The 20,910-nt window shown below is 38.8% G+C and overlaps 1 protein-coding gene and 1 long non-coding RNA gene across 4 annotated transcripts; both read right to left on the bottom strand.

The window, feature by feature from the left end:
- Positions 1-1,058: 1,058 nt before the first annotated feature.
- On the bottom strand, positions 1,059-20,780 carry LOC311062032 (uncharacterized protein). 3 transcript variants are annotated; one of them, XM_084080789.1, is made up of 10 exons: positions 20,692-20,780; positions 16,462-16,743; positions 16,021-16,284; positions 8,377-8,421; positions 6,796-6,891; positions 5,694-5,774; positions 5,337-5,408; positions 5,184-5,249; positions 4,926-4,994; positions 1,059-1,611 (listed from the first exon to the last, which is right to left on the bottom strand). In XM_084080789.1, the coding sequence occupies exons 1-10, from the start codon at positions 20,762-20,764 to the stop codon at positions 1,496-1,498; spliced, it is 1,164 nt and encodes a 387-aa protein (XP_083936915.1). In that variant the 5' UTR covers positions 20,765-20,780; the 3' UTR covers positions 1,059-1,495. The 3 variants fall into 3 exon arrangements, with proteins under 3 accessions (XP_083936915.1, XP_083936917.1, XP_083936916.1); XM_084080791.1 differs by lacking the exons at positions 1,059-1,611; positions 4,926-4,994; positions 5,184-5,249; ... (2 more) ...; positions 6,796-6,891; positions 8,377-8,421 and adding exons at positions 11,449-11,822; positions 11,953-11,980; positions 12,105-12,186; positions 12,753-12,821; positions 14,662-14,768 and having other exon boundaries at positions 16,017-16,284; XM_084080790.1 differs by lacking the exons at positions 1,059-1,611; positions 4,926-4,994; positions 5,184-5,249; ... (2 more) ...; positions 6,796-6,891; positions 8,377-8,421 and adding exons at positions 11,449-11,822; positions 11,953-11,980; positions 12,105-12,186; positions 12,753-12,821; positions 14,662-14,775.
- On the bottom strand, positions 8,870-9,938 carry LOC311061048. The gene is made up of 3 exons (XR_014602349.1): positions 9,861-9,938; positions 9,255-9,542; positions 8,870-9,060 (listed from the first exon to the last, which is right to left on the bottom strand). It is a non-coding gene; the product is annotated as an uncharacterized lncRNA (long non-coding RNA).
- Positions 20,781-20,910: the final 130 nt, after the last annotated feature.

Raw genomic sequence — 20,910 nt, 5'->3', positions numbered from 1 at the left:
TGATCCCATCTGCAGTAAGTTAAAGCCCAATATCAATGAACAAAAAGGTAGATAAAATATAATCAACCATCATGTAACCTTCTTACCTGCACGAACATTGCTGATGACATAGCTCAACAACACAACTGCAGAGAACAGGCAGCCACAGGTGTTCACCTTCATCCTGCGACAGACTGATGCTGTGTTCGAACTAGCTGCGACAAAACTACAAAAAACACCAAGCGTGGCCGGCTACATTGCTGCCGAGGCTCTGTTGAGGTGTTGCACAAGGCAGCCACAGTGCGTAAATGAAAAGGGTAGGTTTACATAGCTGTAGGAAGACTGCAAGAGAGAATGGAGTGGAAATGTTGAAACAAAAACATAGTGATTGATGCTTCACTGCGTCATTGGGGTGCTGAGGAAAGTTGAAGCCAGCTCAACATTTTTTTGTAGCGCGTCACGTCCGTCACATATACGTCTTACAGGTTATGTGTAAAGACATTTTTATGTGCTTTGGCCTTCCATAGTTACGCAGCGAGAAGTGCTGGGCATCAGTTTGTAGCTGGATTCCTTTTTAAATGATGTGTTGCCTGTTGCTGTGTCGCTGCTGGTGTCAACGCAGCATGAGAAGAAGTGACAAAAACTAGTGAGAACAATGACCACACACACACACACACACACACACACACACACACACACACACACACACACACACACACACACACACACACACACACACACACACACACACACACACACACACACACACACACAAACCACTGAAAGTGGATGTGCAACATGTCAGCTTTCTCTTTTGGGTCCCAAGCAGTAGACAACTGAAAGTGCAAAGTGATAATTGAGATACTTGTAGCATTACTTGATATCCTATATAAGCAGTAGAAACCACAGGAAGTGAACCTGTCAAATGAATGTTTCTGATGTGAGGTGGAAGAGCTTTGCTACACTCCATCTTTGGTTGTGTGTTTCTGAAGTAGGACAAGAGAAGAGTTAATCTTCAAACCAATATATTTTAATTCAGCAGAACAAAAGTTTTATTGTTGTATACTCAGTATTGAACAATAAATCATATTTACTTAGCTTCCAAGATGAATGATAGCACAGAAACTGTCATGGGAATAGTAGAAGTAATAGTAGCTAAATAGTATAGCAGTGTTGTAAAAGTATAGTATAGCAGTAATGGCAAAACTGTTAACAACATCATAGTATTACTGTAACAGCAGGTATATTTTATTTACAACTATTTACAATTTACGGCACGAGAGCAAAAAGTGGTTTGTTCAAAGGTTTTTCTAACAAATTAAATGTACCCACTTAGTATATACAGTAGCTGGGGTATATACACCTTTTTCCCTTTACACCAGCAAATCTCTTTGCTGAAAACAGCTTATCTACAAGCTCACAATGCATCCTGTTGCGACGTGTTGTGAGATTTGCTATATTTTCACTGAATGTTTGCCCCAGAATATGGACGCATGTGGTTAGACATTTGATACAATTAGAGAGAAGACAGAGCTGCCTCAGTTGTTTGGACGACATCACAATGTGTTCCTTCTGAATTCTGTGGGTTCTGTGCCAAGGAATACACGTTGTCCCTGTCTTTCAGTGATTTGTCTGTAAAAAGATTTAACGAGACACCTACCTAGATCAGTCAAAAAGTCAAAAGGTCAACAGGCAAAATAGCTACAAGTAAAAATTGTAGCTATTTAAAAACAGTTGCTTTGTTCCTAGTGAAGCATTCACTACATCATAATGAACAGGGGTCAATACAGTCTACATTTATACATCTATTTTAATTATTGGCATTCTAGACCCTCCAGAAAAATGCGTTTATGCGATCGCAGAATTTACCGCATAATCAGCAAAATGGCGCATAATTATGCGGGGGTAACGTTTTTTCAAAAAGGCCGCATCGCATCGCATAATATGCGCATCGCATCGCACAATACGCACATCGCATCGCATAATATGTGCTTCGCATCGCATATTTCTGCATATTTCACAACTTTTAACATATTTCGCACTTTTCGCATATCGCATATTTCGCATATTGATAGAAGGCTACGACTGCCATTCGTAGCCTTCTATCAATGCAACCAGTCAAGTACTAACAGAGACAAGGTCCATGTTGTGTAAATGGTAAATAGTAAGTAAGAGCATTTTTCGGGACTTTATCCTAAGTGATTTACAATGTGCATTACATTCACCCATTTATGCAGACATTCACACACAGATGGCGGAAGAAACCATGCAAGGCACCAACCTGCTCATCAGCTCTTAGGGGTTCAGTGTCTTGCTCAAGGACAGACACTTCGACACTGGTCTCGCGTAGCCAGACAACTATTCCACAATCTCCAAATGGCGAATGCTATATAGAGTCTGGAACAACACCTCCCGAAATCCGAGGCAGGAAGCTGTCATATGTTTGTCATTTCCGTTCACGAAAATACATTTCAAAACGTCTTTACATTTTATTTTTCAATTTCCATTTCTGCTAAGCAGCAAGGTATATATGCTTTGATAATCTTGATTTATATTAGGATACATTTGAGCGACTGTAAAGACTAAACGGAAGTAGAGGGGGGGGGGGGGCGGGGCTTCCGCTTTACCCCTTAATCATCAAAAGAGATGAAAATTGTGGGAGGCAACAGTCTGGCCACGCGAGACTACTTCGGCACTAACACAGGGGGAGCCGGGGATCGAACCAGGAAACTTCCGATTCCCAAGAGGCCGCTCAACAATCTGAGCCGCTGTTGCCCTATATAGAAATGGCTCACTTTTCTAATCTAAATTGTAAATGAATTTACATTTTGTTTGTTTGTTGATTAATTCAAACTTTAATAATGTAATAATGGAGAAAAGGGTGGAAAATTGTTGATGTATTTAACAGGGAAGAGAGGGGGCACAAGGAGACTTCAGAACAGTACACCCCTCTCGGATGGAACATGGGCTTTATTCACTATATTGATTACACAACTCATGATCACATTTCAGTGAGTTTGCATTGGTGCACCTGGTTCTTGAAACCTCATGCAACAAGATTTTAAACTAAATAGAGAGCGCTACTCAACTTTTTTTTTTTTTTTTGTAATTTTTAAGCACAGGATAAAAATATACATTTCCGTTTAAATATATGGGTTGCTACATTTTTTTTTCAAAAACAAACAGACAGACATACATACAGGTGTGTCAATTGTTACAGGTATAATGCATAGTTTTCTATGCATTTCGTTTTTTGGGGGGGGTTTGACCCCCACATTTTCTCGGCCAGGATAGGTGTCCCTTATTTCAATCTCTGGGAGTTGGCAACCTTAACCTTGCCATACCTTAGCTTTTGCTGAACTGATACCACTGGACATACACACAAAATAAACAGGTACAGTGAAAAGAATATGATGTCAAAATGTACATTTTCTTATAACAATAACAATGTGTAATGTGTGTAACAAAATCGAAAAATCCAAAATAGGACCGTCATTTTTAGCTTGCGCCCCTTGGACTTTTAGTATCTTGCTGAGTGGCCCCTGAGCCATCTTAAGTTGAGTAGCCCTTAGCATCTATCGGCAATTTTAGGAATTTACTTAATAAGCGTTCATTACCTGTGTTGCGTGTGGCCATGACATGTATCATTCACTCAATCACTGACTCAATCATTCACTAAACCCCACTGTCTCTCCTCTCACTCAGGCTGGCACACCTGCAGCTGATCTGTGATTGCTGCCGCCCCAATCAAGGCACTATAAAGCCAGCCAGATTCAGTCCCTCTGCAGACACAGATCCAGCAACACATCAGTTCCCACACCCTCCTTTGTTCCGGCTGAAAGCCTTTTTTAAAGTTAGTTTGTTAACTTTAGTTTGGCCTGGAGATGGCCGGCAGTTCTCTGTTTTCGTCTAGTTTTTGGTCTAGTAGTACTATTTTGTTAGGTAGGGAGGGGGGAGCAGCTTCGGCGTCCCTATAGGGCATCGCAGTTGCGGCCACTTCCTGGTGCCACTGCAAAATACTCTATGCATTTTTCCCATTGACTTTTCCAAAAATATTTATATCAATTAATTTAAGCCTAGAATCAAGCCATCCAGGATCCTGGTGAATCATGACCATAAAACCTTTTTTTCTGTGATTTTATTTTATTTTATATTTAATGATATGATATACTATATTTAATAAATACCCTTTATTTTGCCGTTTTCAAAAAGGTTTTTTCACAGAATCAAACATTTTATGGTCATGATTCACCAGGATCCTGGATAGCTTGATTCTAGGCTTAAATTAATTGATATAAATATTTTTGGAAAAGTCAATGGGAAAAATGCATTGAGTATTTTGCAGTGGCACCAGGAAGTGGGCGGGAACTGCGATGCCTATATAGGGGGTGGCCTGGTCCCCCCTCCATTCTATTTAGTTTGCCGGCATCTCCAGGCCTCCTTTTCGTTCCTTCATTTTGGTAAAGTATTATTTGCATTTTGGTTTTCATTCTGTTTACTCCCCAATATGTAGATTTCTGTTGTGGGAATAATAAAGAACATTTAAATCTTTGCCAATTTGTGTGGTGTCCATTTTATGTTAGGGTCTCCAATTTTGAGCCATTGGTTTTGTAACTGTTGTGTGGAGACCGTAACAACCTGTATGAAACTGTTTTCATACAGGTAATTATTGGTGTCAACATGCAACTGTTTCAACTGATTGATGTCAACATTGTCTTTCTTTGTTGTTCTTATGTTATTTCTATGTGTAATCTCTGCATCATTGAAAATGAGGGTCTCCCTCAATTATCTGATCTCCGATCATTTTTAATAAAGGTTGAATGAATGAGGTTCACTTGCGCTGCATGTCAGTCCCTCTGACTATCCTCTCTCTTTCTTCTGTCTCCACTGGATTGTCTAGTAAAAACAGAAATTATTAAAAAATATCTATAAAAAGACACACTTACCTCTGTTGTTAATCTTAATATTTGACATTTCAATCAAGGAATATGTGGGGTCAATTAGTGAGTCTGCATCTAATGCGACAAAGAAAGAGATGTTAGTACACTCATTACAATTTATGAGATTAGTACATTTAAAATTTGGGACAAAATTTAGCCTCTGTCTATAAATTTCCTACACAGTCTACCACTCAGCTCTCCAATAACAACTGTACAGTCTCAACACAACTGAGGATTAGCATTTTAAATTGTGACAGTCATTACTGTTTAGTCCTGATGCCTGATAATTCTGAATTTCAGCGTATGTTGGCTCAGTCATCTCACGCACTGCTGTGAGACGAGATACAATCAGACAAGACCAAACAAGGCAACAATAGATAAGATAAAATCATGAATGTTTATGACTGTGCACTTCACCGCGATCAATGTTTCCTAGTTTTAGTGGGTCAGGAATGATGCAGTATGTGTGGTCGATTTTGGTAGCTGGACCTATGGAACCAAATACCACCAAAAATGTATGAAGGACAATAATGAACATAAATGTTCACTGTAAATGTTAATGCTTTGCCATCTAACAGTAGAAGTAGCAATTAAGGATGTCCTCAATTATATGAAGCTTTTTCTGTGGAAGTGACAATGCCTTTTGTGGTAGATGGGTGTGTGTGTGTGTGTGTGTGTGTGTGTGTGTGTGTGTGTGTGTGTGTGTGTGTGTGTGTGTGTGTGTGTGTGTGTGTGTGTGTGTCATATCAAAACCTTCTCATTTCCTCTACTCACATGATGCTGGTGGGAGTTGAACCACAGACACATCCGGTATCTCATGATAGACAGGCTCTGCTACCTGCTCACCATCTTCTCCTATAGACAAAGATGAAAACGTTACTATTTTGTGTTTTTCTTTATTGGCTTTATTGCATTATACAGCATGTGAGTCCTGCAACACTGCATTAAGTGTTTAATTAGATGTGTGAACCACATTTGGAAATATAATTAATGTTATTTTGCTATGGAATGCTATTGGATGTGATTACGCTGTCACTGTTTGACTCCAATATCCATATTTTACCAATGAACATTATTTCCATTATTTAAAATGTAGTCTTTAAGACATGATTTCCCTTTCAAACTTGTTTCATCCAATGGTTGTAATGTGTAATGTGTGTAACTGCTAAAGGCTAGTCTATAGCCGTGTCACAAACACTCCATCAAATTCCAATACTATTAAAGCACATTTTGAAGCAAAGATAAAAGTTTAGAGCAGATCATAATATAAATGTTTTATCCAATCCAATATAAGAGTATAATTAATGGATCAGTCTGTTAATGCCATGGTCACATAAGCTCAATGTCAATCCACTTCTCTCTCTGGTCTCTCGAATATTCTGTACCACTGGTTCCAAAACTTTTTAGCTCGAGACACAAAATAGACATTTGATGTCTCCCCAGGGCTATATATGGTAGTGCACCTTTGGGGCGAGGCTTCCCTGCAGTGCACTAACAAAGCTGGCCTCCCCAGGACCCAAGCTAGTGAAAATAGCAGATCTACAAGCTCACAATGCGCCACAGCTTGTAGATCTGCTATTTTCACTACTTCTTAAACATTTGTTCTCTAATTTATGGATTTTTTTGTTTATTCTTGAAATTCTTTATTCTTGAAAATCTTTTTTTTAATGTTTTGAAATAAGAATTAAAAACGTTAAGGGATATTTACTTGTGATCCACAAAAATGTGTCTGCGACCCACAAATGGGTCCTGACCCACTGTTTGGGAAACAGTGTTCTATACTGTCTGTATCAGAAATGGAAGTCTTCCTCTGTGAATTCTCCCCCCTCAAATTATCAGATGATTAATGCCACATTCAGGCAAATCTTTTACTCACGTTGTCTTTTGGAGCGGCAGTTCCATGTTACAATGATGATGATGATGATGACCACTGTTCCAGATGCCACACCCACAGGAAGTTGCCACTGAAGAGCTAGAGGATGAGGAAAGATGATCATCAAGGATTGTAACTTTGGGAGTGGGAAGTACTTTCATTGTGATACTCACAATGGTCTCTTTGATCAATTTCTGTTGTTTGTGTGGTGGTTCCTGCTACAATGACAAGATATTACAATACATTGTTATACTGTAACATTATTATTATTATTATTAGTTGCATGATTGGTCTCTATTGTTGCTGTTGGGCAGAAACCTCTTACAATAGCTCCATATTTTAACTTTTTATGTTTTTTTTTGTTAATGAATGCTCTACTTTGTCATACTACAACGAAAAAACATCACATGGATGCACCTGGGACGTATCATCAGTGTTGTAACCTGGGGTCATAGGATGTTTCGGATCTCGCAACATACACCCTCGCCCAGGTGACCCAGCCAGGGTTGATCAAGCCCCGACTTACGTCCCAGATAGCTAACCACGGTCAGTCCTAAATAGGGAAAGACAGGGCCACTCAATACGCTTGTCCGAAACTACTCTGCCAGGAATGGGGGAGAGGAGATACTCTGGCACGTGGAGGGGCTAGGCTCTGTGGATGGCCTCCTGGCCGGGCTCCTCCTCCGTCTCACCAGGTCCAGAACCTGAGCGTTGCACCAGACTCCCCTGCTCCAAACATTTCATTCTGGTGTGATGGTGTCTTGGCCCGTGGTGGTACTGCAGGCTCCCTTTGCGGCTTGCTTGAATGGCCCTCCTAAAGGCCTCACCGTGGATTTGCTGGGCTTCTTCCTCACGGAAGACACAGGCTGGGGCGCCAACCCACTACAGTGTTACACAAAAATAGCCGATACGCGCCGTGATAGGACAAGTTTTCAGCTTGTGGAAGTTTTCAGCATTTTTTTTATTTGAATCCTGAAAAATAACTGTTTTGGACATACAGTAGGAGGTTTCCACCCGGCAGCAACGATATAATACTGTATAGATGTGACTGCCTACTAAGGTGCATGACTATTATCTGAATGAAGAAAAGAGCTAATAACAATAACGGTGATAAAGAACAATAAAACTAACACAATATTTATTTTATGAAATTGGAGTAATCGGTTTCTCCTTTAAAAAAGTCATAGTTAGAATTTAGAACTTTCTAATGACAAGTTAGAGTCATTTGTATTAGCAAGTAAAATGAGCTGAACTGGAGTCAACATTCAGATTAGTATTTCCTTTGATGTGTTGTTGTTGTTGTTGTTGTTGTTGTTGTTGTTGTTGTTGTTGTTGTTGTTGTTGTTGTTGTTGCTGGTGTTGCTGGTGTTGCTGCTGTTGTTGTTTCTATTTGTTGTTGCTGTTGATGCTGTTGTTGTTGTTGTTGTTGTTGTTGTTGTTGTTGTTGTTGTTGTTGTTGATGTTGTTGTTGTCGTTGTTGTTGCTGTTTTTGTTTTCGTTGTCTTTGAGTAGGTGTTATCGTAGTTGCAGTTTTCACAATTTTTCCTTTTCCCCCCTCTTTTTTTTTTTTTTTGTGATACTCACATTGGTCTCCTTGATCAATTTCTGTTGTTTTTGTGGTGGTTCCTGCTAAAATGACAAGATATTACAATATATTGCTATACTGTAGCATTATTAGTTGCATGCTTAGTCTCTATAGTGTTGCTGTCGGGCAGAAACCTCTTATCTCCACATTTAAACTTTTTATATTTTTTTCGTAAATGAATGCCCTACTTTGTCAAACTACAGTGTTACACAAAAATAGCCGATATACGCCGTGATGCGTCAAGTGTTCAGCTTGTAGATCAGCTATTTCTGAATTTGAATCCTGGAAAGTAACTGTTTTGGATTCTTCCCTGCAGCAACGATAAAATACTGTGTGTTTTTAAGGTACTCAAGCGTACGCTTAAAGATACTCAAAACAGTGTCTACAATTTTCTGCTTCAACAGTAATTTTCAGATATTACGCACCTTTGATCACGTCCAGATACACAGCTGGTTTACTGCAGTAGTACAAACCAGAATCTGCAGCCTTCACTTCACTGATAGTCAATGAGTTGTCTTCTGACAACTGGTACTGGCTGTTTTGATTTGTAACATGGTTCTCTGTGATGTAGATGTTTGTTCCATTGATCCCTCTGCTCCATGTTGCAACTTCTGAACCTGTGACAGACTGAGGGCAGCTCAGAGTGACCAAGGTCATTTCTACAGCCGTTTGTTGCTTTGTACCTGTACAGTATAACACATATTGAATGAGGAAACATATACACTCAGATTGCATTGCAGCCAGTTGTTTACGAGAGAGAGAGAGAGAGAGAGAGAGAGAGAGAGAGAGAGAGAGAGAGAGAGAGAGAGAGAGAGAGAGAAACACTAGACAGATTTTAAAGCACATTTTCAACAGGATTATAACTTTAGAAATGTACCATGTGGTATCACTGTCAGTTCCACAGCTGGTTCACCATCACAGTAGTACAACTCAGAGTCTGAGATCTCAATACTTCGTATAGACAGTGACTTATAACCATCTGCTATTGAAGTGTATCGTTTTTTTGGGTCATTATGTCTGATGTCACCATCACCAGCAGCAGTAAGGATATCAATGTTTGTTCCTTGACTCTTTCTGCTCCATGTGACATTGACATTTTCCTTTACATGTTGAGCACACTTGAGGGTGGCTGTGTTCTTCTCTTCAGCTATTAAATGAGCAATTTCTGTAAAACAAACACAAACGGAATGTATCTGATCTGTGGCTATAGGATGATTGTGGTTAGTGTGTCTTATTGCTGTTGTGACCTCCCGATTTTGGATTAACCTCCCACAATGAAGAATAGTCAGTCCTAATTTCGAAAAAGCTTTTTAAGATGCATTTATTGTCTATGTAATTTTTTCAGAGTTGTAATTTCCCAGCAATATAAGTAATTATATTATTTATATTTATTTTGACCTCAACTGCAGTAAGCTCAAACTCAAACATCAAAATGGAAGCTAAAGTATACTGGATTATAATAAAACATTTTAAACGTTCTTACCTGCATAAGCATCAATGCTTACATAACTCAACACAATGGCAGAGAACAGGCAGCCACAGATGTTCATCTTCATCCTGTCACTGACTGAGAAGAAGTGACTGACAAACTAATGAGAACTGAGACTGACCACATCAACACCCCTACTCAGATACACACAGAACCAGGAACTGTGTACACGTCTGTAAAGGATCGTTCACACTGAGCACTATAATGATAACTATAACCATATCTTTAGTTTCACCATTGTATTTTTTTTATAGTTGGTGTGAAGCCGCCATCCACTTGCCTTTAAACAATTTTTCGAACTATATTTTTATAGTTATAGTTATAGTGCTCAGTGTGAACGGCCCTTACAGTGTAATACCATATGTGAAAAACACTTTGTACAGGTGTTGGAAAGTAAAGCAAATGTTCTATTCTGGCCACCTTGTTTAAATTAAGAATCTTTTCAGCAATTATGTACAAATTCCCAAAGATACAGGATATGTTGAGGAAAATATTGTTTGTTAGGATTTTAGCATTTTTGAATGCCACAATTACATATGGGTGGAGTTGTTGTTTTGATAAACCAACTTGCAATGGAAAGTCACTGGTTCAATTGACAATAAGTTAAGTGTGTTCAGACAAGACATTGAATCCTCCACCGCTACTCACTCATTATACAGTCAGCTAACTGACTAATGAATTGACTGTAAAAGTAATCTCACATTCATAGCACAATTTCAAAGACAAAAGTTATACCTTACATTTTGTTGCAGAGGATGCTTTAGACATTAGACAATGTAATTTACTGTTCATTCTAGGATTTTGTACTGTATGTAGTACAGTGTTATGAATGATCACTAAACACATGTAAAATGTTGATCTAGGGAGAAGGTATTATGTGTGAGATGATATAAATGGAACCGGTTGTTTGTAAGAATGGATCGAGCTATAATCATTTTAGTTTGAATACTTTATTTTTCAATGTTGCTCCCACCTTTTTATTCTTTTGATCAAAAAGATATACAGTTTTCATGTACTATCTCTGATGGATCTGTCAATGTCCTATTAACATAGAACAGACCTTGTGCCTTCCCTTTATTTTATTTTATTCTATTATTATTATATAAGATGATGCATGGCAACATATGTGATGTCTATTGTTTGTCTTTTGTCTTAATCAAATTTAAGTGAAAAAAAACATTTCTAAGTTGTAATGATATTGAAATCACATGAAACAGTTTGATTAACAACAAACGTCTATGTCTTTGAGTTGGCCTTGAACATAGTGACAAAGGTATCTACTTCTGTTGGTCAAAACGAAACAGACACACAAAGGTTTTTTACATTTGCAAGATGTTTTATTGTTTTAACAACATGTATGATTATTCATTGGTAGATCTTGACCAAAGATATGGTCATATTTAGCTTTCTGATAGTGAAGCTGTCCAATATTTCAACATTTCCATTCACAAACTACTGACATCATTGATTGATGACTGAGATGATAAAGCTGTGGTATGGCAATAACAGCCAGTGTGGTCTGAGGGCCAGTCTCATCAAAACAATGTTTGTTGTTTACACCCTGTAACTCATTTTAGGCTTGTTGTTTTCAGCACTTAGGCAATCATATAAAATCTTTTAGGTCAGAATCAAGTTAAGTAGTTTGTTCAAGATAGCTACACATAAACAACCTAGGCTACTTAACTTGATACTTGCCTCACATTTATTAGCGTATTATGTATATTTTACACGCTTATGATATGGCTGGCAGTGTACGTTTTCAATTCACAAGCTGTATTTCATTGTCCAGACCAGGCAGCAGAAACCGATTCACACCTGGCCCATTCTAAATGTAAATGAATGTCTTCATTCTTCTATCATCTACACCTTGGTTTCCTCTTCTATAACCCTGGTGTCCTGATCAGCAGAGGAGTTGAGGCCTCGTCTAATGACGTTTACATAAATTGGACTGTCTTCCTGAAACATGGCAGTTAAAAAGAGTATAAAAAGATGTATATTCATACAATAAATACATTATGATATCATTTTTATATATACAATTCAGCATTATAAATAAATCAAAGGAGAAAAAATGTGTTCTCCTCACTGCTTTGTCCATGCCAGAGTTTTGTTTCCTTAAAGAAAAAAGAGGAATAAATACACTTTTTAAGTTTTTTTGCAATGTCTCCTGCAATTCCGACAAGAACAGCATAGAAGAGTATCGGGACGTTAGGAATGTTAGGATGACAGGAAACTCACCAAGCCCACAGTATAACCAAAGGAAGCACCAGCACTGCCATCACCTTGACTCCAATACCAACACGAATGATGAGACGATGAACTGTAAGAAAAGGACAGGGTTTTTAGAATAATATTATCAAAACATCCATAAATGTTATGTATTTTGTCTCACTCTCCGGACAGAGATATAGGTTTAATTGCAACAATATCCAATATAGTAAAGATGGCGTGAAACAAATAACTTTATTGACATTGTCATTTAAGTGTCCTGCCAATGACACTAGGGTTGAAATCCCCCAATAGAAGAGTAGGGAGACCTATTCCAGTTATATAGTAATAACATACTCTAGATTGGATAAAATAACATTGTATTCATTCAAATAAGTCATATTGTAGCTTTAATCAACATTTTTTCAGTATTTAGGTTTTCTGGGGCATTACATTTATTTCTAAAATGTCATTATACACTGTATTAGAATAGATATTGTTGCCAGGCTACAGACTGTAAAGTAGTTTACATCTTATTACAACCTTCCCTTCCTTTGGCCTGCAGACAGTTTTCAAAATAAATATGATGTTGATCGGTGTCGTAGTCTGCGACACAGACAGACAGACAGACAGACAGACAGACAGACAGACAGACAGACAGACAGACAGACAGGTCACCTTGGTCTCCATGATGATCAATATCTGTTGATTTTGTCAGTGTGAGTAGGGAATCTGAGGTGGTTCCTGCTACAACGACAAGATATTACAATATATTGTAATACTGTAGAATTATTAGTTGCATGATTGGTTTCGATATAGCGTTGCTGTCGGGCAGAAACCTCTTATCTCCATATTTAAACCTTTTATGTTATTTTAGATAAAGCACTGTATAGAACACATTCTCACACATTACAGTAGTCCATAGATAGGACATTCTGGTAAATTCCTAATTCACAGCAAGATGTTTGCTTCCAGTTAATATACATCTAGTGTGAATACATTCTGTGCAGGTGTTTGATACAAATGAAAAGAGTATCTAATACATTTAGCAAGCAAGACATCGTGGGATGTGGCTTTGTTCTTTTTTCAGCCAACCTCAACGGTGCAAACTGCACAGAATGACTGCAGGGGCCTGAAGTTTGTTAACAACAAGGGCGTAAAAATTATATTACATCCGAGTCATTTAATTTACTGTCAATGAAAGAGCAGTTCAGGTGTCTTTTAGATGCTCCTTTTTTTTAAGGGTTCGGTTCATTTTTTAATAATTTCATAATTACTTTTTGTCTCCGCCAGGCCGAAAGGCATGGCGAGAGAGTATGTTTTACCCCCTGTCCGTCCGTCCGTCCGTGTGTCCGTCCGTCCGTCATTCTATCTGTCTGTGTACAGCTAATCTCCGGCACCGTTGGCTTGCTCGCAGCGAAACTGTGCACACACACTCCCTGGATACCAGAGCAGAACCTCTGCCCCAAATTTTTCACAGGGGCCTGTTATAGCGCCACCAGGAGGCCGATTGGTGCAAAACACATTTCTTGACAGTTCTCCTACAGATTTTGTCCAAACAGCACGCAAATCGGTACACAGTATCTCTATAGTCATTAAACGAAACGGGTGTTTCAGATTTTTCATATTCCATCCTGATTGGCTAAAAATGGCTTCCAAAGTTTACAGGACTGCTCCGTTTTGAAGAAAATGCCTCAAATCATGAACACAGCATGCAATTTCCGTGAAATTTTGCACGCACATTCCCACTACGTCAAGAAAGAAATTCTTCTTGAAAATGTTAAAATCAGCCTCATGGTGGCGCTATAACAGGCCAATTTGTGTTTTTGCCTATAACTGTACCGATCTGTGTAAAACTTTGTATGCACACTCTCTAGAGGCCAAGGAAAAACCTTTGCCCTGCATTTTTCGCATCTGCCTTTTATAGCGCCACCAGGAGGCCGACTTATGTAAAACACATTTTTTGATTGTAAGCCTTCAGATTTTATCCAAATTTCACGCAAATCGGTACACATGATCTCTAATAGTCATGTGATCAAGAAGGATCTGTTAGATGTTTCATAGTCCATCCTGATTGACTAAAATGTACATCTAAAGTTTGCAGGAGTGGCCCGTTATGAACAAAATGCCGCAAATCATGAACGCAGGGTCCGATTCCAGTGAAACTTTGCTCGCACATTCGCACTACGTTGAGGAACTAATGCCACCATTTTAACATTGCCCTATTATAGCGCCACCTTGAGGCCAATTTTTTCAACAGTTTTCTTTTTTATATTACTCCTACGAATTGTGTCCAAACATCATACAAATCGGTACCCATTATCTCTATAGTCAAGTGGTCAAGATGGTTCCGTTCGATTTTTCATATTACATCCTGATTGCCGAATTCCGAACATTGCTGCCCCACAATAACCTACCTGACCTGGCGGAGACCTGTGCTCCGAGGAGCACTTTTTCTAGTTTCTGTTCTTTTTCTTTTTTACCCCGCCAAAATTGACCACCCAAAAAACTATTATCTGAATGAAGAAAATAAATAATAACAAGAATGATAAATGTTAAAGAACAATAAAACTTAGTAGTAGTTTACTTGTGTTTTCATGTGTTGTTGTAGTTTTCACTATTTTTGGTGACTTTGTTCCTCTGTTTTTTTTCTGTTTTTTCTTTTTTGTTATGGTCATCATTGTTGTTGTTGCTCTGCGATCTGTAATGAGGATAGAGAAAGTGTACAGAACACATTCTGAAAGATTACAGTAGTCCAATAGGACATAAAGATACTCAAAAGCAGTGTAGTGTATATACTTTTTCTGCTTCAACAGTAAGTCTCAGATATTACTCACCTTTGATCACGTTCAGATACACCACTGGTTTCTTGTTGCAGTTGTACAAAGTTGTGCCAGGCTACAGACTGTAAAGTAGTTTACATCTTATTACAACCTTCCCTTCCTTTGGCCTGCAGACAGTTTTCAAAATAAATATGATGTTGATCGGTGTCGTAGTCTGCGACACAGACAGACAGACAGACAGACAGACAGACAGACAGACAGACAGACAGACAGACAGACAGACAGGTCACCTTGGTCTCCATGATGATCAATATCTGTTGATTTTGTCAGTGTGAGTAGGGAATCTGAGGTGGTTCCTGCTACAACGACAAGATATTACAATATATTGTAATACTGTAGAATTATTAGTTGCATGATTGGTTTCGATATAGCGTTGCTGTCGGGCAGAAACCTCTTATCTCCATATTTAAACCTTTTATGTTATTTTAGATAAAGCACTGTATAGAACACATTCTCACACATTACAGTAGTCCATAGATAGGACATTCTGGTAAATTCCTAATTCACAGCAAGATGTTTGCTTCCAGTTAATATACATCTAGTGTGAATATATTCTGTGCAGGTGTTTGATACAAATGAAAAGAGTATCTAATACATTTAGCAAGCAAGACATCGTGGGATGTGGCTTTGTTCTTTTTTCAGCCAACCTCAACGGTGCAAACTGCACAGAATGACTGCAGGGGCCTGAAGTTTGTTAACAACAAGGGCGTAAAAATTATATTACATCCGAGTCATTTAATTTACTGTCAATGAAAGAGCAGTTCAGGTGTCTTTTAGATGCTCCTTTTTTTTAAGGGTTCGGTTCATTTTTTAATAATTTCATAATTACTTTTTTCTGTTCTTTTTCTTTTTTACCCCGCCAAAATTGACCACCCAAAAAACTATTATCTGAATGAAGAAAATAAATAATAACAAGAATGATAAATGTTAAAGAACAATAAAACTTAGTAGTAGTTTACTTGTGTTTTCATGTGTTGTTGTAGTTTTCACTATTTTTGGTGACTTTGTTCCTCTGTTTTTTTTCTGTTTTTTCTTTTTTGTTATGGTCATCATTGTTGTTGTTATTGCTCTGCGATCTGTAATGAGGATCAGATATTACTCACCTTTGATCACGTTCAGATACACCACTGGTTTCTTGTTGCAGTTGTACAAACCAGAATCTGCAGCCTTCACTTCACTGATAGTCAATGAGTTGTCTTCTGACAAGTGGTAACGGCTGTTTTGATTTGTAACATGGTTCTCTGTGATGTAGATGTTGTTTGTTCCATAGATCCCTCTGCTCCATGTTGCAGCTTCTGAACCTGTGACAGACTGAGGGCAGCTCAGAGTGACCAAGGTCATTTCTACAGCCGTTTGTTGCTTTGTACCTGTACAGTATATAACACATATTGAATGAGGAAACATATACACTCACATTGCATTGCAGTTGTTTGCGAGAGAGAGAGAGAGAGAGAGAGAGAGAGAGAGAGAGAGAGAGAGAGAGAGAGAGAGAGAGACAGATTTTAAAGCACATTTTCAACAGGGCTGTAACTTTAAAAATGTACCTTGTGGTATCACTGTCAGTTCCACAGCTGGTTCACCATCACAGTAGTACAACCCAGAGTCAGAGATCTCAATACTTCGTATAGACAGTGACTTATAACCATCTGGTATTGAATTGTATCGTTTTTTTGGGTCATTATGTCTGATGTCACTATCACCAGCAGCAGTAAGGATATCAATGTTTGTTCCTTGACTCTTTCTACTCCATTTGACATTTTCCTTTACATGATGAGCACACTTGAGGGTGGCTGTGTTCTTCTCTTCAGCTATTAAATGAGCAACTTCTGTAAAACAAACACAAACTGAATGTATCTGATCTGCGGCAAGGATGAATTGTGATTGTGGTGTTTGTGTATAGCCGTTGTGACCTCCAGATTAACCTCACACGATGAAGAATAGTCAGTCCTAATTTCTAAAAAGCATTTTAAGATTAATCTTGTGTTGTAGTTTCACAGTTAAAAGATGCAATATAAGGAAATGCATACGTACTAGTTATTTTGACCTCAAATGCAGTAAGCTCAAACATTAAAATGGAAGCTAAAGTATTCTGAATTGTAATAAAAAAATATAGCTGCAAGCAGCGATAATATGGGGCCAGGAGAGAGAAATGATAATTCCTTTAACAGGTCAGTTCATGAAAGTCCTTGCGGTCTTGTTTCCAATGAGTGCCTGTGAGCAATTAGGGGTTAAGAGTCTTGCTCAGGGACAAATTTCATTTCATCGACACATTTGCTGACCTGGCCTGGAATCGTACCTGGGGCAACCAGAGCCTCTGGCTCCCTAGGCAGGCTCACTAACCACTCAGCTATGGCCACCCCTGAGAGAGAGAGAGAGAGAGAGAGAGAGAGAGAGAGAGAGAGAGAGAGAGAGAGAGAGAGAGAGAGAGAGAGAGAGAGAGAGAGAGAGAGAGAGAGAGAGAGAGAGAGAGAGAGAGAGAGAGAGAGAGAGAGAGAGAGAGAGAGAGAGAGAGAGATACGGAATAGATTGAAGAGACATAGAGAGAGACAAATGGAATAGATTGAAGAGACAGAGAGAGAGAGACATGGAAACGGAATAGATTGAAGAGAAAGACATGGAAATGGAATAGATTGAAGAGAGAGAGAGAGAGCGCCATGGAAACGGAATAGATTGAGTCATGTTTTTTGCATTTCAACTTAAATGAGTCTGCATCAAGTGAGGCTTGAACCGGCAACCTAACAGTCATGAAGCACTCTTAGGTAGCTGCAACACTACCTATAGTGCTATATCTTTGTCCAGGCTGATATTGTCTGTTGAGGATCACAAACTCTTGCCTTCTGTCATGACCCAAGCCCCTGTTTCACTAACACTAAGATCACTCGTTCACAAACCATTTACCAATGAAGAAATTGTACATCTCCTCAGAACCAAAATTAGTGAAAGTAGCCGATCTACAAGCTCACAAACCATTAAAAGTTGTCAGATTGTACATTGGCTATTTTCACAATGAAGTATGTTATACATTGAAAAAACATACTCTCATTGGCCCTGATTCATAAAGGGATTTGCGACCATATTTTGTACGTACCGGCATTTAGGACAAGTCGTACATATCCACCTGATGCATAAAGATTTTTTGGTCTGTGTTTTGTGCGTCAGGTGCGCACGTTCTCAGGTCAGCCCCGAGGCTGGCGTACCAGGGCTGAAATGTGCGTATGTCTTTAGAATGCTTTATTCTTCATGTCAAAATCAATTACAACAGTGGCAAACCTCAAATAAAATATATATGTGCCCAACATTTGTCAACACACATATATATATATAAAACATTAAAAATAAATGTCAAACGATATATTGCTTGTAGCCTATGCATAATATAGACATGATGTAGATTCCACCGCTTTTTATTTATTTTCCATCTCAGCCAAAGTGTCACGTAATAATGAAAATCGGCTATGATGCCTTAATGAAACTGCGGAGGGACTGACTGCATCAGTGTCCGTGTCGCGGTATTAATTTGTAAAGCCTACTGTAGGCTACTGTATATTGATCACACGAACGGCACACACAACAGCCTAATAAATATTACCATCTGATGAGGAAAAATAAAGTGGATGAAAGCTGTGTCCAGAACCATTCCCCATTCCGACGTAGGACAGTGATATCCAAAATGAACTAATTTAATCAATAAGCTCTGGTCCATAATCGGATAGAAGCGTTCCACTTGTATGCCCTGGATTTATTTTCAACATCATATTTAGGTGCGCAATGTTCATTAGAAAATGCTTATAATATCCTTTCCACGTTTTATTAGCCTTTTATTTGGTAATGGGGTTAAACCTTGTAAACTTCTTTATTCTCATTACACATGAGAGCATTTATTACGTGATCCGCTTCCAGACAGAACAGTAAGTTGTCAAGGCGATGCGACACCGCATCTGTTATCTTAGACGAGAGACGGCAGAGTTGAACTGCATCAGCGTTGCCAGATGTTGTGAGAGAAATAAGCAACCAGGTCTAGGAAAACAAGCCCAAAAGAAGCAACTGGCACTTAGGCCATTATAAGCACTTTAATTAAACCGTTGTGAGCTTGTAGATCTGCTATTTATTTTTTATATCGTGTAATAAAATTTGGAAGATTTGGAAGATTTTTTAAACATTCTGACAACACAAATCTGCCTCCAGCTGGCACAAAACATTTTCAGATGGGGCTTATAGATATATTAGCATACATATTAACTTGGGGTATATAATATAAAAATATTTGAGAACCACCGGTTAAAACAATTAAACAATTGTGAAACAAGCCCAAATAACCAACTACACTTTAGAAACAAGCCCCAAAAACCTCATCCCACAGCTACCAATATTTACAAGCAACTTTACAGAAACATAAGCCCAAATTCGCTTATAATGAGCGGACATGGCAACACTGTTTAGCACGGTTCAGCCCGGTGACGTTGAAGTTGGATGCTGTTGGATGCAGCCTTCCAGAGAGTAATCATCACACCTGGTCATACGCACTGGTCATACGCACGTCTCTGTCATATACGACACCCCTTTTGAATTGCACGTTCGTTTGTGAGTACCAAAAATACGACCACCTTTAGGAACTTCATTTACACCATATTTAGGACCCTCGTTATGAATCGGGGCCAGTGCTATCTGAAAAGTTGTGAGATTGTAGATCAGCTGTATGTAAAAAACACTCAATTAAGTATTTCATGTTATCTTTAACAATTGCAGATGTATTCATTGATAGTCATGTTGTGTGAAATGCAACTCAGATGAAGTCTGCACCAAGTGAGGCTTGAACTGGTGACCTTCAGGTTGTGGGGCACACATTTAAGCGAGAAGCCACCAACAGACAAGAACCTGTGAAAAAGGAGATCACACAGATCATACAGTTTCACGCAAATAGCTGAAAAATCCTGGGTTTAAGTGTTTTTCAAACTGCTCAAGATTGCGGACAATCTAAGGGCGGTGCTTACTGGTCAACGTGATAGATGTGTTCCTCATTAGTCAAGGCACATGTGTAAGCAGGTCTAATGGCTGTCGGCCAAACGAGGCATGACTTTTGCCTGTTTAAAGTTTCAATTTTCAAAAAATTGCTATAGCGCCCCCGTTTGACCAATTGGAGTAAGATTGGTTTCAGTGATATTTGGAATGGCCCTTTACATTTCTGCAAAGTTTCAAAGAATGGTAAGTCTGCATGTATGTGTTAGGGGCAGATGAATAATTGTCATAAAACTGCAATATTCATTGGCTCATTAAAGCTTCATTTTTTCACTTATGGAAGATATTTTGCAAACGTTTTTTGGTATAGGTCCAAAGTTCATGTGTAAAAAGTTTCGTGCAGATTACTCAAAAATCCCAGGAGGAGATAGGTTTTAACTGTTTTTCATATAATTCCAAATGGTGGGAGATCTAAAGGTCAGAGGTCAAAAGTCAGAGTGTGAAAGTTGTTCAGCATGAGGAGACGCATGTGTGCATCGAAGTTTCATGGCTGTAGGTCAAACACGGCATGAGTTGTACCTGTTCAAAGTTGGCATTTTTCAATTGAGTGCTATAGCGCCACCTTTTGACGAAAGATTGTGAGAATTATTTCTTGATCGTTTTTCATGACCATCTATCATATGGCCGAGTTTCATAAAAAGCGACTGCACGGTTCAGCCAGAACTGCCAAAAGTGGCAGAAGAAGAAACGGAAATAATGCGAATAACAATATGGGTCCATGCTGGAAGCCTGGCCCCATAATTATGAAACGTTCTTACCTGCACAAACATCAATGCTTACATAACTCAACACAATGGCAGAGAACAGGCAGCCACAGATGTTCATCTTCATCCTGTCACTGACTGAGAAGAAGTGACAAACTAGAACTGAGACTGACCACACCAACACCTCCACTCACTCAGATACACAAAGAACCAGGAACTGTGTGCACAATCCGTGTACGCAGCGTTCAGTTGATATCCGTTCTAAAGTCCCAA

Source organism: Gymnoscopelus microlampas (genome assembly GCF_963454915.1).
Source record: "Gymnoscopelus microlampas genome assembly, chromosome: 15".
Taxonomy (NCBI): Eukaryota; Metazoa; Chordata; class Actinopteri; order Myctophiformes; family Myctophidae; genus Gymnoscopelus; species Gymnoscopelus microlampas.
Note: the sequence above shows the minus strand (reverse complement) of the source record. Positions and strands in the feature narration are given on the sequence as shown.